The 27,634-nt window shown below is 42.8% G+C and overlaps 1 protein-coding gene across 1 annotated transcript in view; it reads right to left on the bottom strand.

Moving 5' to 3' along the window:
* Window positions 1–27,634, bottom strand: part of LOC126457433 (glutamate receptor ionotropic, kainate 2-like) — a 234,632-nt gene that overhangs the window by 139,086 nt on the left and 67,912 nt on the right. Inside the window, exons 5-7 of the mRNA XM_050093704.1 lie at window positions 19,050–19,207; window positions 8,952–9,093; window positions 1,041–1,202 (exon numbers count right to left, since the gene is read on the bottom strand). Of these exons, the coding sequence (XP_049949661.1) occupies window positions 1,041–1,202; window positions 8,952–9,093; window positions 19,050–19,207 (462 nt within the window). The remainder of the gene's footprint in view (window positions 1–1,040; window positions 1,203–8,951; window positions 9,094–19,049; window positions 19,208–27,634) is intronic.

A 27,634-nucleotide genomic window follows, 5' to 3' on the forward strand; every position in this document is an offset into this window, starting at 1 on the left:
TGCTCAAGCGGATGAATGAACTGTCTCATGACTCGTGTCGGATTACCTACTCAGCAGTTAACGATATCACTCAATGAGAATTGAGTTTCGTGTATTAATACTCACTGCTAATAGACTCTTGGTTGCAAAAATGGATGCCGTAATTACTTTAGACTATATGGTCCTCAGTGTCACCCTTCGAAGGACATAATTCGAGTATCCATGCTATGAAAGGATAGGTATCAGACCAGGACAACAAGGATGGAGATACGATGGAGTACAGTTCCTGTATACCAACCTACGCGCCAATATTATGAGTTAAATCAATAGGTCTCAACGACTTCCGACGGAATGAGGGTAAGACACTATTGTCCGCTGGTCGTCTGCGGCCCCTTGGTGCTAACCCACGAGCAAGTTATGTATCAGAACCAGGCTACACCCTGTGTCTTCATTTCAGTTACGTAATAACTGTTAGCCACAGACACAAAACGACTATATATTTCACAAACACTCATAACAACTGTCCGCATAATACAGCTTCACAGCTGTTGTATAATTCACAAGTAGGAAGGGGGCAATAACAAACTATCTCTATTACGAAATCATCTGGGAAGCACTGTATCCTGCCTCACATTCTAATCACGCTCAGCGACGGACACTAATACTCAAAAAACCATATCTGATCGACAAGGTACACCGATCCAGTAACAAACATCTGTCATAGAGCAGGGACGAGTTATGTTACCACTGCTTTAAAACTGCAGGTACCGAAACACAGATTGTTACCGTTATACTGATTACCACATAAATGTACTGCATAACACTCAAAATTTAGTTTTCAGCAGTATCTTGCCATCGTTCCTAACTAAATTTACTTGTGGAAGCAAGAATACGACACTGAGATTAACTACAATGAATGTGGCTTCAAGGCAGAAATTTGTTAGATTATTATCGGCAACTTCCATACATCACTTAACTTAAATTGCTGTTCGTTCTATTAATGAAATAGAATAAACAGACAACGATGCTTAACTGAGGAGTTCAGCAAGGATCAAACATACCCGCATCGTATGCGGAGTGATTGTGACAGGAGTTTTATTCCAACGGTATTCGAAGTCTTGCATCGTCTTCAGAACGGCTTCGCTGTCAGGCTGGATGAGTCGCAATGTTGTGATGTTGGTACCACTGAGACGGAACTGAGTCAAATCCAAAGTGTGCGCATCCTGTCAACATAAAATCATAACATCTTGCGTATTTATAAGGAAAATATATAAGGGTTATTTGTCTGTTTCAAAGAGACATTAACGTTTCAAAACATCGAACTATGGATATATAGCCCTGACAGAAATTTAAAGTGATCTTACAGAAAATAATATTGTAGTTAACGGAATCTGGTTTTCTCGAATTTTATAATTTTGTTATCTTAATTTTTAGTGGAAAATAGTAAAGAAGGAACTAATGAACAATTAACTTTGTATCAAGCAAATCTGTGAAGTATGTAAAGTTCGTATTACCAACTACTTTCAGTTTCAACTATAAAAATTTCGAGAGAACTACAAATTAGCACCGGATACACATACTAACTGTAAGGTTTGTCTTCGACTTATATCTTCTAGAATATGAAATGAAATGTGAATAAGGACGTGTGCCTTTGAGTTCTTGTACCGTAGAAGGGCAAAATTCTTTCGTTTATTGTTGCACAAAGTTAAAAAAACTACATAGTAGTACCAAGGGTAAATGAAATACGTAGTCCAAAACACATGGTTGGCTATGTTATCAGAAATAACAGAAATCATCATGTTAGTAGAATTTGTAGAGAATAACGAAAACTGAATGCACGTGGATAAAAGGGTAACTTCGCATTTGGTCTCATAGCTCGAATCAAGTGATAAAAAGGAGTTTATAGCAACTGTTTGGTTCCTTGTAGTTTTCACAGACACAAAGAACTTTCTGGTGCTATTAATTTCACTCCATTTCACTAAGAAGTTGGCAACTAGTGGTAACAATTCATGCTTTTAAGTGTCTCTGATTACTGATTCTCTGTTTATTATTAGCAGTATTGAATAACAAAGATATTTCTGATACTGCACAAATGCTTTCCAGAGAGCACTAAATTATGAAGGAATTATGTTGGTTGGAGTCTGTTGGTAAAACGGCGATAGAATCCTACAAAATGGTTTTGTTCGCGATGATAATTTTGTGGTTAAAAGCAGTAACTAACTCTCATTGGTCACTGAAAGGAATGAACAAATACATGACAAATTCTTCCTATACACAACACACTTCTATTAGTTTAATATTCTTGGAACACCGTTTAGATGACCAAGCTACGAAGGTGAACGGAAAGAATGTGTATATTCTGTACAATGACAATAATTTTCAGAACTTTAGAAACCAAAGGAAGGTTAGAGTATTTGGTAAAGGAATCAAAGTCAAACGAGATACAGTAGAGGTATCGGAAATGCGATGAAAAGAAGAAAATCAAACACAGTTTCACACGAGGATATTTGTTTCATTAAAAAGGATAGTCAGCTGTGGTCTTAGCCGTAAACTAGACGATAAAAACTATATTAAAGGCATCTCTATCAGATAAATAATATTCTCAAATGTGTAAGTCAGATGTTCGGCTGGTACGTTTCATCTTGCTCTTTTATTGCTCCGAATTACATAAATCTGTATGAGGCTGTCAAGGGTAATGATGTCCACCTGGATAGTTATGTGTGTAAAAGATCCACTTCTGGTACAAGTACAGTGAGTCCAGAAAGTATTCGTCTAGTTGTAAGCTAAAAAAAAAAAAAAAAAAAAAAAAAAAAAAAAAAAAAAAAAAACTATGTATATGTCACGTGAAAGGAAGGGAACATAAAATGTGAACATCCAGTCATATGCAACGAACCTTGGTAAGTCATTTTTATTGATGGACAAGGAAATAAATACAGCCACAGCGATAACAAATTCGACAAAATGGAGAATTTATTTAAGGGCTACTTCAGAAAGTATTCGTCTACTCATTTTTTTAACTTACAATCTGAAAATATGATTTCAGTTACAAAAATTAATATTTAGTGGAGTTTCCCTTTGCAGCTATCACTGCTTGTAGTCTTCTGAGCATCGACTTGACCAAGTTTGCCGTCTTGAAGTGCTTCTTTTAAGAAATGTGTATTTTCCTGATGCTATCTTCCAGTATTTTCCAAAGGATTAGTGTCTGGGCTGTGAGGAGGGGTGTTAAGTTATTTTGGGGTATTGTACAGGAGCCACAGCCTTGTATACAGAGCTATATGCTTTGGGTCGTTATCTCGTTGAAAAATGTAATTTCCTTGCAGACCCAATTTTTTGACGCTAGGATTCAGGTGGTCCTTTAAAATGTTGATATACATATGGTGATCCATTGTATCTTCTAAGAGATGTAATATTCCAACACCTGCAGCACTCATACAGCCGCTCGCCACATCTCCGCATTGTTCTTACGCCACACCATTCGCCTGCCACCCGACCCGAATACGTTACATTTACTCTCATAAGAAAATATTACTCTATTCCAGAAGTCTTCCTTTTTGAATCTGTGTTCCATCGCAAAATGAAGACGTTTCTTTCGATTCTGTTCACTGACCCAAAATTTCTTGTGCGTTACCCATACATTTTGAAGGAATTCCTGATTGTGTTGGGATATACCTTCTTTCCCCTAGACTCTAACTTCCCAGCCAACTTAGAAGCGCTGATTTTAGGTTTATTCTTCATTCCCCTCATGATAAGTCTCACGTCTGCGTCAGTCAAAGTGTGAGGTCGTCCGGTACGTGGTTGGTTTCTTAATGATTTTGTTGCGCAAAATCGATCTATTATCACTGAACCGTCGATCTAGGTCTACCGACTACTTTAGCAATCTCGTAAGAAGATTTGTACTCATTTTGTAAGCACAGAATAAGTTTCCTTTCGATCAGCGTCGTCTCACTACCTTTACGGCCCATGGCGCTAACTGCACTGTATCGGCGCCGTTCAGAATCACTCTATTGTGACTCTATTGTGTGCCGTGGATCAGCGTTGCAGTTTAATCACTGCGAGTAGAATTTCGGCATATTCAGATGATGGACAAATACTTTATGAACTATCTCTTGTATTATATTTTCTATTTTGTTAACCTTGCTGTCGATTTGGATGTATGTCTTTCCTTGCTTTTCAACAACAATGACTTGCCGAGGTACTTCTTACATGACTGGCTCTTTAGAGTTTGTATACATTTCTCTTCATGTTACACAGAGATTGTTTCCTTAAGAAATGCAGCTAGACGAATACTTTTTGGACTCACTGTAGGTGCACTCGCACTGGATGGAATCCGCCCGGCAGATTAACGACGAGGGTCGGTGTGGCAGCCAGCATGGATGTGGTTTTTAAGCGATTTTCCACTTACCACTACGTGAATAGCGGGCTGGTACCCAAGCTCCACCTCAGTTACACGATTCGCAAAACATTTAGATAACCTTCGCTCACTTTCACATGTATAAGACAACACCCAAACAGTCGGGGTACAGACGTCCCAGTGAGTAATGGTAAGGCGACAGGAAGGGCATCTGGCCACCACTTCAACTAACTATCCGAAATCCAAAAATTGGAGCTGACCCTGCTAAAAGAACATCTCGGGGATGCGTTTTTCGCTGAAAACCCTTCCAAAAAACTTTGACGGAGACGTGCTGGGAAAAATATAGCTACTCACCACTTTCACACCGGGAAGGTGTGTGGCAATTACTGTTAAAGATGTTTTTCATTTTTGTGAGTGCCATCTGCTTGCAAGATCTCATGGACACAAACGTTTTCTCTCCCTCAACGCAGAAAAGAACCTAACTGAGTGGCTTAAAAATATCTGATAAATGAGATGTTGTCCGTTTTTTAACATTTAGTTGGTAATCACTGGCTGAGCTTTCCCATTGTTCAGGGAAGATTTGTGTGGACTTTTTGCGGGAAAACTTTGGGGCAGAGAGTCAAATCAACATTTTTTTAAAATACTTGGATTTCAACGATGAACTGATTAACTTAACAGAGCAAGTCTGACAGCAGGCCAGAAAATCAGTACTGCAATAACGTATAATCAACACGATGAAAATAAAATATAACAGTTAACAACAAAGTCACAGAAAGATAGCTGGACGGAAAGCAAAATAAATGAATATAATGATGAACAAAGTTTTACGAATTTATTTGTAAAAGTGTAGACAGTAGAAAATAAAATGTCCTGTGGTGCCTCTCCTGCTCCAAGTCGAACCGTTTGACGTCCTACCCCCCCTTAAAGAAGAGAGCATCTGGTTACTATATCGGAAAAGGCTTGAAGAGTAGCCTACATAAATTTAAATTTAAACGTGTATAACATAACCAGGAAAGGAATAATATAAAGGAAGTAATAACTGAAGTAGCAACAGAAACACTTGGTACAAGAAAGAAAAGCAAGCTTCTTTTAATGGGTCTGTGATTCTGTTGAAATATGTAGTCTAATTGGAGATTAGCAACAAGTCTGATCAAAAATATGTTACAGGAAACAAAATAGTAAAAAAGAAGGAACCCATATTGTTACAGTGACCATTGAAGATGCTTAGTATAAAACGAAATGCGTTTGGTCGTATTAAGACTTTCATTACAATTGCAAAAGATGGTAACTAATCTACACAACTTGCATATCTCCAACTGCAGAAAAAAGAGACCGAAAAACAAAGAAGACAACAAGAAAATTCTTGAATTTCCAGATGAACAAGATAAGAGATTGAATCACAAAAGAAAATTAGCAGTAGTTGAAAGGACACTCAGGTAAGTTAAAACCATAATTGGAAAATATATATTACAGGTAATGAACACGAAGTAATAAGAAGACAAGACAAAGCACACAAAAATCATGAAACATTCAAATAGAGAAGGTATGGATAATCTAGAAATAAACATTATCTCTGAAAGTAATTGGTAACAAAACCCTCTGCTGAGACGCACAAGATAAATAAATTATTTTTGGTGAAGCACACAGGAATATAGACTTAATGACGTTGAAAGAACTGCAAGACGCACTAATGTACAGTAAGAACAGGAAGACTCCAAGATGTAACAAGATTCACATAGCACTGATAAAATATGCACCAAATATTGCAAAAATAAGAGTACTCGATTTTAGGAATATGTGCTGGTAAAGTGGCTATACACCTGACGAATGGAATATAGCTCAAATATGACCAATTTATAAGAAAAGAAGCAGATATAAATTTCAGAACTAATTATATGTAATAATTATGTGCTAGAAATTTAACAACTGTATCCTATCGCTGAAACGATATTAGATGCTCACCATAGCTTCTGCAAAGGAAAACCTACCTCAGGCTGTCTCTTCACCATGACACAGCCAATAGAAAAATACCATGAACTGAGTTCACTAGCTTCTCTTGCCTTTTACTGAGTACGAAAAGGTGTTTGATAAAATGAACCGAAATAAACTGTGAGAAATTTTAAGAAACTGGGGGATCCTATTTCATCTTAAAAGAGACATCCAGTGTTTATACACTGATAAGCCAAAACATTATGACCACTGCCCATTTTGAAGGAGGCAGAATGGACCAAAATGCCAAGTTAGGGATGTAGATGATGATGATGATGATGAAACAATTACACTGGGACAGGTAGCATCATGAGAGCTGGGCAAGGCTGCATCCAACCATGCCAGGAACAGCTACACTCGAGGATGGTTCTTCATGTCGCAGTTATCCGTGTAGGCTAAGTTGAAAACAGTAACATGTAGTATTCTGAGAAATGTGATTATGGTGGAGAAAACTAAGAGCAGAAGTAAATGGTTATTATCAATAACAAACCTAGTGTAAGAAAATTCATCTGTCTGATTCAGTCCACATTCCTCTGTAGGACAAGAGAGACCTGTGAGATGGCAAACAACTAAAGTATAACAGAAAAGACGTGCGTGAATACAAAAATCTGCAGTGATTACACAGCAACATTAAGAAGTTACTTAGGCAGTATATACAGAAACATGTGTATAAAAAAGTTAAATGAAATCAGTACAATATAAAGGCTGGGGCTATATGAGTGGAATATTTCGACAACTCAAGATGTACTGAGATAAGACACCGAGTTCTCTAGCCACTTGGCCAGCTGTGAAGAATTGCATATTGACACATCTGTCATATGTCTAAAAATATGTTTTACTAATATAAACCAAAGCTACATGTGTTTTCGTTATTAGTTCTTCAGTAAAAATTTTGCTTATGCATAAAAAATTACAAAACGACAATTACTGAATTTCCCTGTTATGCAGTGCTCCTCTTTAGATTTTAAGAAAACCATTCGATTAAGAAATGCAATTCTTTTGCATCTTACATTTTGAAGTCGCAGTCTGTTAATGAACTGGCTCTCTTTTCATTGTTGCTCATATGTATTATGATATATTGTTGTCACTGACTATTTTACATTTGATGCATTTTAGATTATACATTGGTGCAGACGAAATATAACTAACAAGGATACCTACATCTCTTTCTAGTCTTGAGTAAATAAGTGATATATATATATATATATATATATATATATATATATATATATATATATATATACTGACAGCTGGCACTACAGGCTATGGCACACCACATCTGAGGCAATGGCCATGAAATAAATATTCTTGTCATATGATGTATCTGTTATATTGGAGAGGCATAGTGTATCAAGAGGTAAAACCCTGTTTTATAATTTTGTAACAAAGTGATTTCAGAATTTCTGAGACACTGAACCATGTGCCGATGGTTGATCATAGTAACATTTTGTAGCAGAATACTAGAACACAATAACCTTCCTGTAACTTGTAGACAGCTCAGCTACTCTACAAATAAACAACTAGTTCTTCTGTAACTCAAGGAGGAATAGGATTAATAGTCCTATTGAACTTCCTAATATATGTAAGAAATAGGAACTGCTATGCTTTCAAACACTTTGCAAGATCTTGCTATAATTTCAGCTAACCATTTTTAAATACTTTTTTAAGGTCACCATCAAGCAAATGGTAATAAAATACCAATGCCACCATCCATTTCCAATATCTAGAAGGCAAGTGGGCTAAACTCGTTATCTAGGAATGACAGGGTGGGGGGGGGGGGGGGGAGAGGGTTGGTGACCTTGACTTTGAGAAGGTGAGGGGAGCTCTGGCATCGCTGCATGGGGGATGGGGTGACCTATATAGGAGGGGGAAACTCTAGCAACAATGCAGCATGCACTGGTTTTTGCCTTTGCCTATTACTGCTGTTCGTCTATGGTGTATCCAGACCCAAGCACTGACCTGGCGTAACAAAGAATATGATTTATCTGACCAGGGAACACATTTCCTTTGGTCAATGACCCAATCATGATGACCCCTGTCCACAGCAATCGTAACTGACGCTGCCATTAGGGCGACACGGGAACACACACGGTTCAACTGCTGTGGAAACCTATGTTCACGAATGTGCACTGAACAATGTACACAAGAACACATGTATCTGCACTAGCACTGTACTCTGTCATCAGATCTATCTCAGGCAGCTACCTATCTTGCTTTACAGAACGAGCAAGTGCAACACCTCCGCGTTCTTGATGGATGAGGACATCCAACTACTTTTCGCCTACTTGTGGTCTCAGCGTCCTTCACCCAATTACATGGGTACTCATGACAGTAGCACGAGAAAATTGACAAGCTTCACCATTTGTGAGATGATCGTTGCGAGATGCCGGCCCATAGCCATCTGCCCTTTGTCAAAGTTGCTTGTATCAGTGGATTTCCCCATTTTAGGCCCTTATCCTCCGTAGAATGTTTCACTGTTCTTTGATGCTCCGTTTATATACTTTCCTTCCACGTCATATGCCCGCAGTGGCACCAGACGGCAATCAATTTCTCGGTGTGCAGTGGTCGTAATGTTTTGGTCAATCAGTGTGGTTCATAGTTTGGTGAAGAGCTCACGGAGTTTGAAACGCACCAGGGAGGTGAGTAAGTATGACTGGTAGACCTCCGTCAGCTTCACCTCGGCAGCCTGTCGCAGCACTGGCAGGATCATGTCTGTGTCACAGTCCAGCACCAACCGCGACTCTGACGACTGCTTGATGGCCTTCAGCATTGGTCTGCAAAAAACCCAAAACCAAATTAAAATTGGCAAAATCGAAGTGCTGTTACTATCATCCTGACGCATGGAGCCATATAGTACAGGTGACTATTATAGTTGTTTTTAAAGAGTAAGGCTGTTCTGTGGCAGACGGTGACTCTCCATGCAGCAACTTTGTAGTCTACTAAACCTGACAAGCAGCAAAGCAGTCGTTGAATGTGATGTCACTATCCAGTGAACAAATAATGCCAGTGTATTATGCCTCAACACACTCAGATAATATTAATTAATTTATTTATAGCTGTTATAGATTAAACATGCAGTATTTTGCCCAAGTCAGGTTGTATAATACAAATTATAATTCTGGACATAATTAAAACAATGTGTTCATACAGCTACTATGCAATGCTGAATACATTGTTAGAGCTAGAATAAATATTTTGAGAGAGACCATGTACACCATTAAAACTAAATGAATCTTTAGTAATTGCAACGTTAAATACATTTCTAAATTTACTTTGCAGTTAATTCCTGTCATTCGTGCAGGTACTTGTTCTCCAGATCTCAGAGTCCACACTCCGTTACTGAAATATAACAAAGTATGACTACCTAGCATGACTAGACACTGTATTACGACAATGTGACTACTACTGGTGTACCCTATCCAATGTTACATTACCCAATCCACTGGAAGTCTTTCAAGCACAAAACCGGTGTGTTTCTATGGGTTGAGACTACCACTGTGTCATCAGGAAAAGTTTCCTGATATCATTTTGGTAGCACTACAAACGCACAGTGACTGCGCCAGAAGCCAACACCGCTTCATCATCACTCTCACCAAGAGTCATTTCTCTTTCAGTGTCCAAGGAGGAAATGGCAACGGACACCCGTCCCCGCCTCCTTAGTGAAAAAAAAATTATTTTAGTAGTTATTTTGCCTCTGTCTTCGGTACGGTAAACTTGTGGGATAGTGAGAACAGCCACGTCTTGAGCTGGCCTCTAGTCCGTGTGATATTACTCCTCCTGCAGCAGCCGTTAAAACTGACTGGTCTTTCATTCACAATGAACTAATATGACTGCTGTCGACTTCACTTTCCTGCTGGAGACTTCTGGAATTTTGATATTCACCTAATTTGTCGTTGGATATGTTATTCACAAGAATATCGAGTGCTACCATTTGTCCCCATTACGGATTATGGCTTATACCTATTTATCATTGAGTATGTCGTTCACTAGAGTATCAAGCACTGCCACTGGACTTGGCTTACGCATACGAGACCTTCTGTCTACAACCTGTTTAAAGCCGGTATATTTGTCACATCCAACAAAGTATGTTCAGGCGCGCCTATCAGTTCTACTGTTTTACGTCTGTGACGTAATATTGGTAATATGATACGGACCATGAGTCATAACAAGCTCCTACATAACGTACTTTGAGGTCCATGCATTGAATGTCTAATCAGACCAGGAGTGCGTCGACAAGTGTTGTACTAAAATCACCCGTCATATTCCTGTCTGGGTATGACGCTGACTGCGACATATTCACATCGCCATTGTGGTTCACATACAATTGTTGCGAAGTCGACTGATGTTATCAAACTAACACATACTTTATAATATAAACACTTATTTTGGTAACAGGTGTTTGTACTGAGGCACCACACGAAGTTTGGAATTGTGTCTAAGGCACGTAAGCCTCCTCGGCCACCTCTTGCGACAGACTTTTCTCTCCGCAGGATCCAAATCAAAGAATTACTCATAGAATATTAAAATCAGTGGCAGACTGTATGCAGAATCATTCAATCAGGAGAGGTCAGTGATTTAGAACGTGGACTATTCATTAGATTCACTTGAGTAATACATCCATTAGTGATATTTCACCTTTTCTGAAGCTGCCAAAGTCGATTGTTGGCGATGTAATTACGAAGTGGAAACGCGAAGGAACAACCAAGTCTAAACCAGGACCAGACGGACTTCATATAGTGATGGGCAGGGACCGTTGAACATGGTGGATGGTGGTTGTAAAAAATCTCATGAACCACTCGTCAGTTATAATGTGCCACCAGCAGTTGAGAGTTAAAAGGAATGGGGTAAGTGGTTGATCAGCTCCTCATAAGCCACATACTTCCATAACCAATCTCAAACGACGCTTTAGGTGGTGTAAAGAGGGATACCACTGCTCAGTGGATGATAGAAACTGCTGATCTGGAATGATAAATTACTGTGCACCCTGTGTCAATCCGATGGAAGAGATGGCTTTGGCAAATCCCTGGAGAACGTTACTTGCCATCATGTGTAGTGCCAAGAGTGAAGTGGGGAATTATGGGGGTGTTTTCTTGGTTAGGCTGTGATCCCCTTACTGCATTTAAGAAAACGCTAAGTGTGGAAGGTTATGGACAAATTTCATAGCATTGTATACTGTGTACAGTAGGGGAACTGTTTGGAGACGATGACTGCTTTTCTCAGCATAGTAATGCACCCTGTCACAAATCAGCATCTGAGATGGAGTAGTTTGTGGACAAAAACATTAATGAAAGGTAGAGGCTTTACCACAGTTTCCATCTGCACCTAATGAAACAATTTTGGGATGAGTTAGAAAGTCGACTTCACTCCGGACCGCGCCATCCAACTATCTCCTCTGATTTCGGCTCTTGAGGAAGAATGGGCTGCTATTCCTCCACAGACATTCAGACGCCTAATTGATAGTGTCCCCAGCAGAGTTCAAGCCACCACAAAGGCGAAATGTGGACTTATTCCATAATATACCGGTACATCTCCTCTAACAGGTGTCCTGGTACATTTATTTAGATATGCTACTGGTAATGAGTCGTTACCTTCTTAGGCCCTTTGTATTATGCCCCAAAAGTGTATGTGTATTGTACGGTGACAATGTTCGTGTGTTCAATGTGGAGTAGTCTTCTTTTATATTGCTGTAGATGGTTATGAATATGGAAGCGCACTGCTCCGAAGTAACAGCAAGGATGACGCTAACCTAAATGTCCCCAGCTGACAGACGGATCACCAGCAGCGTAGCAGGATTTCACTTAACGACACACTCCAGCGATGAAGAAAGCCAGACAACATTTTCTGAGCACATAATAAAGAATGGTAATCGGCCGTCAAACATGGAACACGACACTATAATTATTACAAACTACAACTACAGCAGAAACCTGCCAACCTTGCAGGAAAGTTACCATACACAAATGCGCATTTAGAAGGGAAGTACTGAGTGGCCAAATGAAATAATTAGCAATGCTTTGATTGTATTAGTCATCAACATAGTTGAAACACTGACAAATGAAGATGCAGATTAGAACTCTGTTAAACGATAAATAGTCTATTCCTGTCATCTTCCAGCGCCCTCCTACCCATATAGAAAAGCACCCACATAAATTATGATAAAAACTAATACTGTTGATTTTCGCATCCCAAATTTTTCCACTTCTTCTAGTACCTTAGTTGCCCATCACACAAACACACACACACACACACACACACACACACACACACACACACATACATACATACATACATACGCTTGTGTCGTATGCACACGCTTGCACAACAAAAAGTGAAAACTGAAATACATGCAGCCACCTAACAGTCACAAGAGTGGAGTGGGGAACGAATCGTGACAGTTGGCAATATTACAACCTTTAAACTCGTACAGTAAACACGCGCAAAAATACTTTTGGAAATGCGAAGTATGAGTAGCGAAATGTGCTCATGAATGTCAACAACAGCACCTGTTGGACTGTACAGGACAGCTAAATATAGTTCCATCGAGACACATATGGGATTAACGTACGACACAAAATCGTATGTGAGTCCAGAAATTGCTAATACCTTTGTTAGCTTGAGCACCAAAAAAGTTGTATTTAAACTAAAAACTGAACACTTACGATGAAAACTGTAATACAGCAACACGTTCACAACTGCTTTATTACGTACTTGTTTAAAAACACCGTACAGAAAGTAGAATGATACGTATTACCCTACACTAATGATATTTCAGAAACAAAAGAAGAGAAATAGAAAGCAGAACAAAGAGATTGGCTAGTTGAGGCTATTGTCAACATTATTCATTTTATGAAATCATTGCCAGCTGCACCCTATTCGCTAAACACACTGTGGATCTTAGAATTGCAAAACCAGCGGGGATATCAAAAAACTGAAAGCTTCGTAGGTATCGTAGAAAGAATAATATGGACGTAACCTGAGTGCACACAGAGCGCGAAATTCAATACATAAAGCTGCTACCTCTGGTACCAACGATGCCAACAACTAAGCTTCGATGACAAATATTGTTACGTCATTCCATGCTGCTTCAACTTTATGCCAGAATTCATCAATCGTAACAGCTGGTCAGTGCTGAGCTGCCAGTCTCTGGAGGTCCTATGACTAGATGTCTCCAACAGAGGAGATAATTGGATAACATGCTGGCCAGAGCAACACTAGAATACCCTTTGTACCGAGACAGGCCAGGACTACATGGGCAACAATCGGTACTGCATTATCTTTTTGAAAAATTACGTCACCGGGACCTCCAAGGGAGGGCGCAGTCAATAGCATTAATATGTAAGAAATGTAACTGCTGCTGTCCAAATACTGCTCGTGAAAGTCAGAAATGACACCCAACGGCACCAAATAACATCATGCCAGCTGCTGGCCCCATACGATGATGGAGAATGCAGTCTGGTGACATTCATGGAGCCTGCAGACACGATTGCGTCCATCGTGTTGCTGCACGCAGAACTGGGGCTTGCCTAAAGAGACGACGTGGTGTCCAATGTTTTCAAGGGACGCACCACTATTGGCACACATCCCTCTGCTGCCGTATCAAAGGTAGCAGGAACATTAGCGCCATTTCCGAGAGTCCATGGAACTCTACACACCACCACACTGACTGTGTTTATATTTTCTTGCTGCAAAGCTCATTTCCTATCTCAATGTTTGTGTCTTCGCTCTATGATCATGCATAGCTGGCCAGATACACCATCCAGTCACATTAATGTGATCACCGCCTGTTCCACATTATAAGACGTCATGGTCTCCTGACCTTCATTGCTTACATATTCCGCCCTCACAATCATATTCTGCACATCAAGACGCTTCATATGAAACCCAAACTCGATAAGATAAAGTCAATGTTGTATGAATTCATGTAAACGATATCCAAATAACTAGTAAATCGCAAATGCGCTCCGGGATTGAAATACTCGAGGCTAGCGTACACACACACATTCCAGACACGACGGTCGCAGGGACTTTTAGTTCGGGAGAGCAACCACACGCCAGGAGGCCAGTCCCAACCTATCTACGTCGGCCAGTGACCGCCCTTAGAGCAAACAGCATTTGCCCGAGTGAAAGGACGACCCCGTGTTCGGCTTAAAAGCAAATTCCGCTACATTGTGTGGGAGCGCCCAGCCTACGCATTCTTTACAAATATAACACGCAGTTTCAGAGATTTTCACAGGGAGACAGCAAACGCCAAACGCCGATGCTACAGATTTCCGGATTGGTCGCCTTAAACGAAACGTCATTCTCCCGCTTTAGAAGAGCAATGCTGATTGGCAGACGATATTTCTGACGCCTTGAGCTGAAGAAGTAATGGAAGAGACCGAAAGATATACCCCTTCACGTCTGGCGTGGAGAGGGGCCGTTGCGTTGTCGCTCTTGGAGCGAGAATATGTAACAAGACCGTGCGCGCTCATACGTGTACTCAAAAAGCGAGGAACAAGTCTCTCCTCAGTACTTCACTGGGAGAGCATCTCTGTCGAGAGTGAATCGGAGTGCGACTCTATATTGAGTCCTTGTGATTAAGCGTTGTTCACTGTGTTGGCCGCCACTCTTATTGTGCAGTGTGAATGGACAGAGTTATAGTTAAATGCCTGCGAGAGAATTTTTGAGTGGCATCACGGTGGACTGGTTATCTGACCAGTGTACCACGCCAATAGTTAGACTAGGGGCGAATAGGAGTCCTTCATCAAGGCATAGGGAGAGTTTGATTGGCGAAGCTCAATCCAGATAGAACGAGAGTTATCTTATTTGTCAGCAATGAGCGGCACAGACAGCAGTCATCGCAGCTCACGGTATTGTGTGCTACAGCTCTTGTGAGCCCCATATTTCCTCCACAACAGTACACTTCACTGCATTTCACACGCGACAGCCTCAACCATACCTAGCAACATTCTAACAGATAATTATTCAAGTTGATTAGGTGCGGCTCTCAGCCATTCTGCCAAGTCAATAACAATCTTAAACTATGTATAGAAATTTCATTAGCGAATCTTATCCCTAAGAGGTAACTTCACATTCCAAAAAGAACCCGGAAATAACTTATTCAGTTCATAACTAAAAGTGCCATTGTGATTTTCTCAGAATTTTAGCAAAATAAATAATAATTTTCGTTAGTTTCATGTTTTTCTTACACTAACTAGCACTACTCCAGTACCCAAGTATCCCACTAGTTACATAAGAAATTTTGTGAATTTTTGTGTCATTTCCTTACAGCAGACGACTCCAGAAGATATTTATTGCTGATAGTTTTTCAGGCATTTCTCTTTAGAACGTTAGGAGCGTCTGTCTGACTTCTGTAGTAGTGTGGGGGTGGAAATTGCATCTTGCAGGAGCCACTGGGTAAAGGGTACATCTCAGATTAATCCGTTGTGCAGAATGACAGAATAGCACCCCGCCGCTCACAACGTCAACGTGTAATAACCACTCAAATAGGGCAGATGGCAGCAATAGCAGTGGAGGATACAGCAAACGTGTCGGCGGGACACGGAAGACAGTGCAGTCATTTTCGTAATGTGGGAACAGAGCGATTTATCTTACGACCAAAAGGGCATGATCGTTGGCTTTTGGGACAAGGGTGCAAGCATTTCCGAAATGGGTAACTTTGTTCGGGTCTGGTGTGGTTACAGTATATTGCGCATGGCAAAATGGCGCTATCCAAAACGGGCGCCGAGGCAACTGTGGTGCACAACGGACCATAGATGAGAAGATTGCACGACAGCTGAACAGAAGTGCGGGCGAACAGACGTGAAAATGTTGAAAAACTGACCGCCCAGATGAATCAAGTGCTACCAACACTGTCTCCTCAACGACCGTTCAGCAAACGTTGTTGCAGATGGGCCTCCGCAGCTTGCACTCGGTGCTGACTGCTGTCCATCGGTGACGTCAACGTGTAATAACCACTCAAATAGGGCAGATGGCAGCAATAGCAGTGGAGGATACAGCAAACGTGTCGGCGGGACACGGAAGACAGTGCAGTGGAATTTGGACGCCAGTACCGCTTCTGGACGTCCACTGAGCGGGGACAGGTGGCCTTTTCATGTGAATTACGTTATACAGTCTGTCGGATGGATGGCCTTTGGCGTCTACGGCGTTAAAAGTCCGAAAGCAAACTCCAAGCAACAATCGTCTGAAGGGTCCAGGCCATAGGAGAAAGCAGTATGGACCGGGGAGTGTTTTTGTGGCATTCCCTGGGTGAACTTGTCATCCTGGAGGGCACAATGGATCAATACCAGTACGTATCTATTTTTGGGGACCATGTCCACCCCTGCATGCACTGTGTTTCTCCACAGCACAATGGCATCTACCTGCAGCACAGTTTTCAGTTTACAGGTGTGGTTCGGAGAGCACTAGGATGAGTACACTGTACTCCTCTGGCCACCAAACTCCTCGGATTTAAACCCAATCGAGAATCTGCGAGACCATCTCGATTGGGATTGGACTGATCGCTCCACGGATGTTCAGCCGAGAAACCTAGCACAGATGGCCAAGGTACTGGAGTCGACATGGCTCCACATCCCTGTCGGAACCTTCCAGAACGTAATTGACTCTCATATTGCTAGTGTCGCGGCGCTCGGCGTTGCAAAATGTTGATTAATCAGGCTTTTAGCAGGTGGTCACATTAACGTGAATGGACAGTGTAATGTGTCTGTCTTTTGGTCGGTAGTTGCCTGGAGCCATTGAGATTCTCCATGGGCGTCCCAAACCTATCGATTCCATATTCGAAGACGGTCGTCGGATCCCGGACAAGTCGAGCAATAATACTGTGGAACGACATGCTGCTGTCTCGATAGCCCACCATCTTGTGACTGTCCGGTACTTGTTTTGAGACGATTCATTTTCTTAAACGAGGCATAACACCGTTCTCTCACCAACAAAGAACATCCTCAGCCACGATTTTGCACTGAGAAACCCGCTGCGAAAGTTTCCTCATATACAGAATGTGGTGGATGCTACTCCTTCCTACCTTGTGCGGTTGCGCTGAAATGCTAGTCATTTACGTGCCGATGCATGTAGTACACCTCATGCCAGTTTGACAGTTGTTGCACTTCCGCCTACATGGTGTTCAGTTTTAATTCCCAGAAATTTACTTTTAATCTGGGAAGTTGAGGTACTACCTGCACGCTTCGCATCAATTTGAACAGAACGCAAGCATAGTACATTGTATAGCCATATTGATGTGACAGCCTGTTAAAAACCTGAATAACCACCTTTTGCAGCGCGGACCGCAGAGACGTGAAGGAAAAGAGTCAGTGAGGCTCTGGAAGGTACCGACAGGGATGCAGAGGCTTTAAGAATCCATTGCCGTGACCAGATGCACTACGTTTCTCGGTTAAGGATCCATGGCGCAAACAGCACGATCGAGGTAGTCCCACAGATTCTCATTTGGGTTTAAATCAGGGGAGTTTGGTGGGCAGAAAAGTACGGTAATCTTATTCTGCTCCTCTTTGAATCGTGTACGACACACTGAGAGCTCTGTGCCGTGTTACATTGTCCTGATGGAAGATGTCATCTTGCCGAGGAAAACAAACTGCCTATAGGGGTGGACATGATCCTCAAGGATTGCTATATATTTGTGGTGATCCATTGTCAATATAGAATGACGAGATCACCCGGGGAGTGCCACAAAAACATTCTCCAGATCATAAAGCTACCTCCTCCAGCCTGGACACTTCTGTCGATTGTTCCAGAGTGTCTGCTTTTAGTCTGATGGAGCTTAGAAAAGAGCACCTGTCGATATTCCGTGGAAGTCGAGTACTGGCGTGCAAATTTCAGCCCTCGTCGACGGCGAATAGCAGTTGGTATGGGTGCGTGAACAGGCATCTGCTGTGGAGTCAAATACGCAGCAGCCTTCGCTTAACGGTTGTTGAGGAGACACTGCTGGCAGCTCTTTGTTTCATCCGGGCTGCCAGTTGCACAAAAGTTGCACATCTACGCGCCCGTACGCATCCCCACAGCTGTCATTCACCTCTGACATCAATGGCTCGTGACGCACAATTGCCTCAGCACCAGTTTTGGATAGCGCCATTTCGCCATTCACAGTATACTTTAAAGACGGCATCATGGAAAAAGTTTACAAACGTAAGGGTTCCGAAAAACGTTCCACCCTTGACTTGAGGGCCAATGTTCATCCCTCTTCGACGTCAGCCGGCCGGAGTGGCCGTGCGGTTCTAGGCGCTACAGTTTGGAACCGCGTGACCGCTACGGGAGCAGATTCGAATCCTGCCTCGGGCTTGGATGTGTGTGATGTCCTTAGGTTAGTTAGGTTTCAGTAGTTCTAAGTTCTAGGGGACCGATGACCACAGCAGTTAAGTCCCATAGTGCTCAGAACCATTTGAACCATTTTTTTTTTCTTCGACGTCAGATAAGTTGCTGTGTTTACTCAACACGACGACGAGTGCACCTTTTCCGCGTCCCCCTCCCTCTGACGTGCTTTATAAACCCTCCACTGATAGTCCTATCACCTGCCGTCTGTGGGTGGATATTGAACGTTGACGTCGAATGTAGGCGATGGTCACATTACTCTGACTGGAACATGCATGTTACTATAAGGAATTGCCGCCAGGATCACTAGCTTCTGATGATGTAAATGACGTTCTACGACAATGAAATGTGGTGCAACTGCCTTTCCAAGTATTCTAATAACTTCTTAGGTGTAGAGGTTACAGGCACATACCTGTAGTCGCCGCTTTCGTCGAGCTGCCGGACCGCGATGGGCGGGTCCGTGCGGTCTCGCTCCTGCAGTACGCTGCGCAGGCGCACCAGCGACTCGTCGCCCTGGTACAGCACCGTGTAGGAGCGCCACTGCAACTCGTGCAGCACGTCCACCAGCGCCTGCGACACCGACGTCAAAGTATCAAATGGGTGAAAGTAACAGAAACTGATCTCCTACTCTCTACTTTGATCAGAATAACTTTGGGATATAAAGATGTCTGTGGTGAGCGGAGTTGCCGGCTCGTACGCAACAGGCTACGTGCTATAGTGATCGAGAGATGCACGCTCACAAAAACCAAATTCCCCGCCAAGCCCATTATATATACATAAAAGAAAGTGAGGCTTGTCCCCACTGGCTCCATCCTTCCCCATAGGTAAGCCACGGGCAGCACAGTGAGCATGTGGAACGCAGGATATAGCTGTGAGTGGCTACCACACAGCCTCTACCGCTCGACTCGCTTAAACGTCAACGGAAATATTATTTTAGTCGGGGAATAAATACTGGAACCGGAGTGATCGGTGTTCGAAATTCTGATTCCGTTCATTCTAAGTACGAAGATAAAACTGTGTGCTGGACCAGAACGAGAACCTGGATGTCCGTCTGTAGGGAACAGTGCTCTACCAATTGAGCCTAACATTCTTGATAGAGTCACTCGTAGTTTCAATCTGCCACGGGTCCTCTTAATGAAGGGACAGTTCATACGATGCGTTGGGTGGCTCAACTGGTAGAGCAGTGTCCATGAACGCAAGTAAATGGATTCGAGCCCTAGAATGCAGCTGATGTGGATTTCGCTCTGTATTAATAAAATCTGATTCTTGGCCAGCTGTACGCTTTTCTTCGTCTTTTTCTTTTTCATTTATGCCAGATCGAGTCGGGGTCGGCTAATTAAATTTCGGATTTGGAAATTTTAACTGCAGATACTGGCTAAATGCCTGTCCTGTCGCCACCCCTTCATCTGCTGGGACGGAAATAAAGCAACCCAGTTATCTGTGTCTCGTATTATCCACGTAAAAGTGTGCGAATCGTGTAAGTCAGGCAGGAAGTGGGTCTCACCTGGAATTCACATAGTCGGATGTTGGAAACGGCCTACAACCCATATCCAGGCTGACCGTCACAGCGACCCTAGTCGTTAACGCGCCGGGTGGACCCCAACTGGAGCCGGCGGATCTTCCCGATCACGGAAGCGGAGTGCTAACACACGCGGCTATCTGGATGGGTTGGTGAACTACACTATCTGATAAAAACTGTATCACATCATTTAATCGATATTAATATGGTTCCAGTACTACTGGCGACACTTTCAATGAGGTGCCTGAATGGCTATGGATGCAGCTCCGTCATAAGTTGCACTGAGAACTGCCTTTTTTATTTCTAGATGGTGACACACAGTTTCGGCACCTGTGTCCATTTTCAAACCATCCATATCATAAGTGTGACGATACAGGCTATAGCTTAAGAACAAAAACTGCCTCTTCAGTGATGATCAAAGCGACACTATGACCGACTCAACAACAGTAAGCTGGTCGGTGTGGCCGAGCGGGTTTAGGTGCTTCAGTCTGGAATCACGCGACCGCTACGGCCGCAGGTTCGAATCCTACCTCGGGCATGGATGTGTGTGATGCCCTTAGGTTAGATAGGTTTAAGTAGTTCTAAGTTCTAGCTGACTGATGACCTCAGATGTTAAGTCCCATAGTGCCCAGAGCAGTTTGAACCATTTGAACAACAGTAAACACACCACACAGGACGGAAATTAGCAGCATGCTGCAAATTCGTCGTTTGTCGATGGATGTTTGCTTTGAAGCGAAGTCAACCTTCTAACTCACTCATCATCAAAGTGTTCCATTGGGTTCAGAACGGGACGCTGGGTAAGCCACTCCATTTCAAGCAAATTTTTTCCACAAACCATTCCATCACGGATGTTACTTTGTGTCAGGGTGCATTATCATGCTGATACAAACAGTTGATCGTCACCGAACAGTTGTTCTACTGTACGCAGTAGACAAGGCTGTAGAATATGTCCATATTCATCCTCATTTATCGTTTTCTAATGTACAATAAGGGGACTTCACCCTGACCAATCATACACCCCCATACCGTAACACAACCTCCTCTGTTCTTCACTGTTGGCACTACACCTAATGGCAGGTAACTTTCTCCAGGCATTCACCAAACCCAAACTGTTTCATCTGATTGACGTGATTTATCACACAAAATCACTCGTTTCCGGTCCTCCACTGTGCAATAGCGTTGCTCTTTACACCACCTAAAACGTCGCTTAGAAATATGTGACTTACGAGGAACCTCTCGATTATTGTACTCCATTCTTTTTAACTCCACACGCGCAGTCAGTGTACTATCTGGACTTCTGACAGTACATTGGAACTAACGATTTAATCCATCCGCTGATTTCATGCAATTTTTTACAACCAACATCCGCAATGCGCCTCTGTCCCTGTCCGTCATTCCTTGAGTTAAACCCACTCTTTTTTTACCTGTGGTTGTTTCTTCGCGTTTCCACTTCACGACGACATAACCAACAGTCTACTTGACCAGCTAGCTTTACAAAGATTGAGATATCCCTAATAGTTGGTTGCCCAGTTGATATCGAATGACCAGTCCACAGTGGGCTCCTCTGGTCGAACCATTCTGCTCTTGTTGCTATTCTCCCAGCCTCCTTTTATTCTGGCGGCACTTTCTCTCGCGAGATGTAGTGGTCTGTTCCGAATTACGTAGGTGTACCCCGATAGTTTTGACCACATAGTGTATGTAGCATTGCCAACAAAATTCTCCACACGTAATTGCTAAGGTCCAGTGAGAAGGGAACAAACAACTCAAGAGTCAAACAAATGCCAAGTATATGAATATTTTGCGACTATGTGAATGTTCCCGTATGTATTGCAACCACTGTTTGTCTTCCTGTTGCTCGTACAATTCCTTCTGTGATACGTCCCCTGGCGGCGTTGCTGCTAACAAAATGTAATGGGATATATACTGTGGCGCGTAACGTGGCCAGGTATGCTCTAGACGACTTGTCATTTGCATTTCAAATTGGGATCGACAAAGGATATTCAGAAGGAAATGATGATTGTTTATGGAGACAATCTATTTGCGTATGAGACTGTGAAAAAGTGGAATAGGGTGTTTCAGTGTTGTCACGCAGTCTCTTTTTTTTTTTGGAAGCACCAAGGATGCTGCTTCGTACATTATCATGGAGACAGTCGTCAGAGAGGATGGCAGTACTGTTGGATCAGTGTACGAACTTCTGCATGATGCGCTGGACGTTACAAAAGAGTTCCTTGTTTCTTAGCGGAGATTCAGAAGAAGCATCGTACGATATCTGCTGCGGAAATTTAGAAAAACTGCAAGAAAATAAAGACGGATTTTTCATCCATTTAATCACAAAAGAAGATTTTTGGGTTCGTTAATAAATCCCAGGAACAGAATCTACGTCTACATCTACATCACTACTTCGCAATTCATAATTAAGTGCTCGGCAGGGTGTTCATAGAACCACTTTCTCTTATTTTATTACGTTGGTCATTTCTCCCTGCGTAGGTAGGAGCCACCAAAATGTATTCGCATTCGGTAGAGAAAGTTGGTGATTTCGTGAAATGGCCTATCCGTACGAAAAACGCCTTTGTTTTAATGGTAGCCACCCGAACTCTCGTATCACATCTGCGACACTCTCTCCCCTATTACGCGATGGTACAAAGCAAGATGCCTTCTTTGAACTTTTTCGACGTCTTTCGTCAATTCTATTTGGTAAGGATCCTATACCGCACAGTAACACTCTAGCTGAGGCATTCTCTTTAGCAGATTTGTCGCATCTTCTAAGTGCTTTGCCAATAGAATGTAGTCTTTGGTTCGTCTTTCCCATGACTTTTTTGTGTGATGATTGCAATTAAGTTGATCGTAGTTGTTATCCCTCGGCTTTAAGTTGTATTGAAAACCTTTACATTCGTATTATTTATCTTGTAACCGAAATGTAACGGATTTCTTTTCGTACTCATGCGGAGGACCTCCAACTATTTATTGCTCTTCTCACCTGCCACTAGTCGCGCTATACAGATGTCTTGTCTAAATAATTTCGTAATTTGTATTGATTTTTTATTGACTTTACTAGACGGTAAATGACAGCATCAACTACAGACAATCTTAGAGGATTATTCACATTGTCTCCCAAACCTTTTATAAATGTATGGAACAGCAGAGAGTGTATAACACTTCCTTGGGGAATGCCAGATATCACTTCTGGTATGATCGATGATTGTCAGCCATTTACTACGAAATGTGACCTCCGTGACAGAAAGTCACAAACCCAGTAGCACAACTGAGACGGTACTCCGTAGGCACGCGAGTTGTAGCCACTTCTGAGAAAGTGTCAAAAGCCTTATGGAAATCTAGAAGTATGAGATCAACTAGAAATCCCATTTATAGCAGCAGTCAGTATTCGTGTGATTTTTTTTTTTTTTGGTCATCAGTCTACTGACTGGTTTGATGCGGCCCGCCACGAATTCCTTTCCTTGCTAACCTCTTCATCTCAGAGTAGCACTTGCAACCTACGTCCTCAATTATTTGCTTGACGTATTCCAATCTCTGTCTTCCTCTACAGTTTTTGCCCTCTACAGCTCCCTCTAGTACCATGGAAGTCATTCCCTCATGTCTTAACAGATGTCCTATCATCCTGTCCCTTCTCCTTAACAGTGTTCTCCACATATTCCTTTCCTCTCCGATTCTGCGTAGAACCTCCTCATTCCTTACCTTATCAGTCCACCTAATTTTCAACATTCTCTATAGCACCACATCTGAAATGCTTCGATTCTCTTCTGTTCCGGTTTTCCCACAGTCCATGTTTCACAATTCTGTACTCCAGACGTACATCCTCAGAAATTTCTTCCTCAAATTAAGGCCGGTATTTGATATTAGTAGACTTCTCTTGGCCAGAAATGCCTTTTTTGCCATAGCGAGACTGCTTTTGATGTCCTCCTTGCTCCGTCCGTCATTGGTTATTTTACTGCCTAGGTAGCACAATTCCTTAACTTCATTGACTTCGTGACCATCAATCCTGATGTTAAGTTTCTCGCTGTTCTCATTTCTACTACTTCTCATTACTTTCGTCTTTCTCCGATTTACTCTCAAACCATACTGTGTACTCATTAGACTGTTCACTCCACTCAGCAGATCATTTAATTCTTCTTCACTTTCACTCAGGATAGTAATGTCATCAGCGAATCGTATCATTGGTATCCTTTCACCTTGTATTTTAATTCCACTCCTGAACCTTTCTTTTATTTCCATCATTGCTTCCTCGATGTACAGATTAAAAAGTAGGGGCGAAAGGCTACAGCCTTGTCTTACACCCTTCTTAATAAGAGCACTTCGTTCTTGATCGTCCACTCTTATTATTCCCTCTTGGTTGTTGTACATATTGTATATGACCCGTCTCTCCCTATAGCTTACCCCTACTTTTTTCAGAATCTCGAACAGCTTGCACCATTTTATATTGTCGAACGCTTTTTCCAGGTCGACAAATCCTATGAAAGTGTCTTAATTTTTCATTAGCCTTGCTTCCATTATTAGCCGTAACGTCAGAATTGCCTCTCTCGTCCCTTTACTTTTCCTAAAACCAAACTGATCGTCACCTAGCGCATTCTCAATTTTCTTTTCCATTCTTCTGTATATTATTCTTGTAAGCAGCTTCGATGCATGAGCTGTTAAGCTGATTGTGCGATAATTCTCGCACTTGTCAGCTCTTGCCGTCTTCGGAATTGTGTGGATGATGCTTTTCCGAAAGTCAGATGGTATATCGCCAGACTCATATATTCTACACTCCAACGTGAATAGTCGTTTTGTTGCCACTTCCCCCAATGATTTTAGAAATTTTGATGGAATGTTATCTATCCCTTCTGCCATATTTGACCGTAAGTCCTCCAAAGCTCTTTTAAAGTCCGATTCTAATACTGGATCCCCTATCTCTTCTAAATCGACTCCTGTTTCTTCTTCTATCACATGAGACAAATCTTCACCCTCATAGAGGCTTTCAATGTATTCTTTCCACCTATCTGCTCTCTCCTCTTTAACAGTGGAATTCCCTTGCACTCTTAATGTTACCACCGTTGCTTTTAATGTCACCAAAGGTTGTTTTGACTTTCCTGTATGCTGGGTCTGTCCTTCCGACAATCATATCTTTTTCGATGTCTTCACATTTTTCCTGCAGCCATTTCGTCTTAGCTTCCCTGCACTTCCTATTTATGTCATTCCTCAGCGACTTGTATTTCTGTATTCCTGATTTTCCCGGAACGTGTTTGTACTTCCTCCTTTCATCAATCAACTGAAGTATTTCTTCTGTTACCCATGGTTTCTTCGCAGCTACCTTCTTCGTACCTATGTTTTCCCTCCCAACTTCTGTGATGGCCCTTTTTAGAGATGTCCATTCCTCTTCAACTGTACTGCCTACTGCGCTACTCCTTATTGCTGTATCTATAGCGTTACAGAACTTCGAACGTATCTCGTCATTCCTTAGTACTTCCGTACCCCACTTCTTTGCGTATTGATTCTGATTCTTCCTGACTAATGTCTTGAACTTCAGCCTACTCTTCATCACTACTACATTGTGATCTGAGTCTATATCTGCTCCTGGGTACGCCTTACAATCCAGTATCTGATTTCGGAATCTCTGTCTGACCATGATGTAATCTAATTGAAATCTTCCCGTATCTCCCAACCTTTTCCAAGTATACCTCCTCCTCTTGTGATTCTTGAACAGGGTATTCGCTATTACTAGCTGAAACTTGTTACAGAACTCAATTAGTCTTTCTCCTCTTTCATTCCTAGTCCCAAGCCCATGTTCTCCTGTAACCTTTTCTTCTACTCCTTCCCCTACAACTGCATTCCAGTCGCCCATGACTATTAGATTTTCGTCCCCCTTTACATACTGCATTACTCTTTCAATATCCTCATACACTTTCTTTATCTGTTCATCTTCAGCTTGCGACGTCGGCATGTATACATGAACTATCGTTGTCGGTGTTGGTCTGCTGTCGATTCTGATTAGAACAACCGGGTCACAGAACTGTTCACAGTAACACACCCTCTGCCCTACCTTCCTATTCATAACGAATCCTACACCTGTTATACCATTTTCTGCTGCTGTTGATATTACCCGATACTCATCTGACCAGAAATCCTTGTCTTCCTTCCACTTCACTTCACTGACCCCTACTACACTCCTGGAAATAGAAATAAGAACACCGTGAATTCATTGTCCCAGGAAGGGGAAACTTTATTGACACATTCCTGGGGTCAGATACATCACATGATCACACTGACAGAACCACAGGCACATAGACACAGGCAACAGAGCATGCACAATGTCGGCACTAGTACAGTGTATATCCACCTTTCGCAGCAATGCAGGCTGCTATTCTCCCATGGAGACGATCGTAGAGATGCTGGATGTAGTCCTGTGGAACGGCTTGCCATGCCATTTCCACCTGGCGCCTCAGTTGGACCAGCGTTCGTGCTGGACGTGCAGACCGCGTGAGACGACGCTTCATCCAGTCCCAAACATGCTCAATGGGGGACAGATCCGGAGATCTTGCTGGCCAGGGTAGTTGACTTACACCTTCTAGAGCACGTTGGGTGGCACGGGATACATGCAGACGTGCATTGTCCTGTTGGAACAGCAAGTTCCCTTGCCGGTCTAGGAATGGTAGAACGATGGGTTCGATGACGGTTTGGATGTACCGTGCACTATTCAGTGTCCCCTCGACGATCACCAGTGGTGTACGGCCAGTGTAGGAGATCGCTCCCCACACCATGATGCCGGGTGTTGGCCCTGTGTGCCTCGGTCGTATGCAGTCCTGATTGTGGCGCTCACCTGCACGGCGCCAAACACGCATACGACCATCATTGGCACCAAGGCAGAAGCGACTCTCATCGCTGAAGACGACACGTCTCCATTCGTCCCTCCATTCACGCCTGTCGCGACACCACTGGAGGCGGGCTGCACGATGTTGGGGCGTGAGCGGAAGACGGCCTAACGGTGTGCGGGACCGTAGCCCAGCTTCATGGAGACGGTTGCGAATGGTCCTCGCCGATACCCCAGGAGCAACAGTGTCCCTAATTTGCTGGGAAGTGGCGGTGCGGTCCCCTACGGCACTGCGTAGGATCCTACGGTCTTGGCGTGCATCCGTGCGTCGCTGCGGTCCGGTCCCAGGTCGACGGGCACGTGCACCTTCCGCCGACCACTGGCGACAACATCGATGTACTGTGGAGACCTCACGCCCCACGTGTTGAGCAATTCGGCGGTACGTCCACCCGGCCTCCCGCATGCCCACTATACGCCCTCGCTCAAAGTCCGTCAACTGCACATACGGTTCACGTCCACGCTGTCACGGCACGCTACCAGTGTTAAAGACTGCGATGGAGCTCCGTATGTCACGGCAAACTGGCTGACACTGACGGCGGCGGTGCACAAATGCTGCGCAGCTAGCGCCATTCGACGGCCAACACCGCGGTTCCTGGTGTGTCCGCTGTGCCGTGCG

Source organism: Schistocerca serialis, chromosome 2 (assembly GCF_023864345.2).
Source record: "Schistocerca serialis cubense isolate TAMUIC-IGC-003099 chromosome 2, iqSchSeri2.2, whole genome shotgun sequence".
Lineage (NCBI taxonomy): Eukaryota > Metazoa > Arthropoda > Insecta > Orthoptera > Acrididae > Schistocerca > Schistocerca serialis.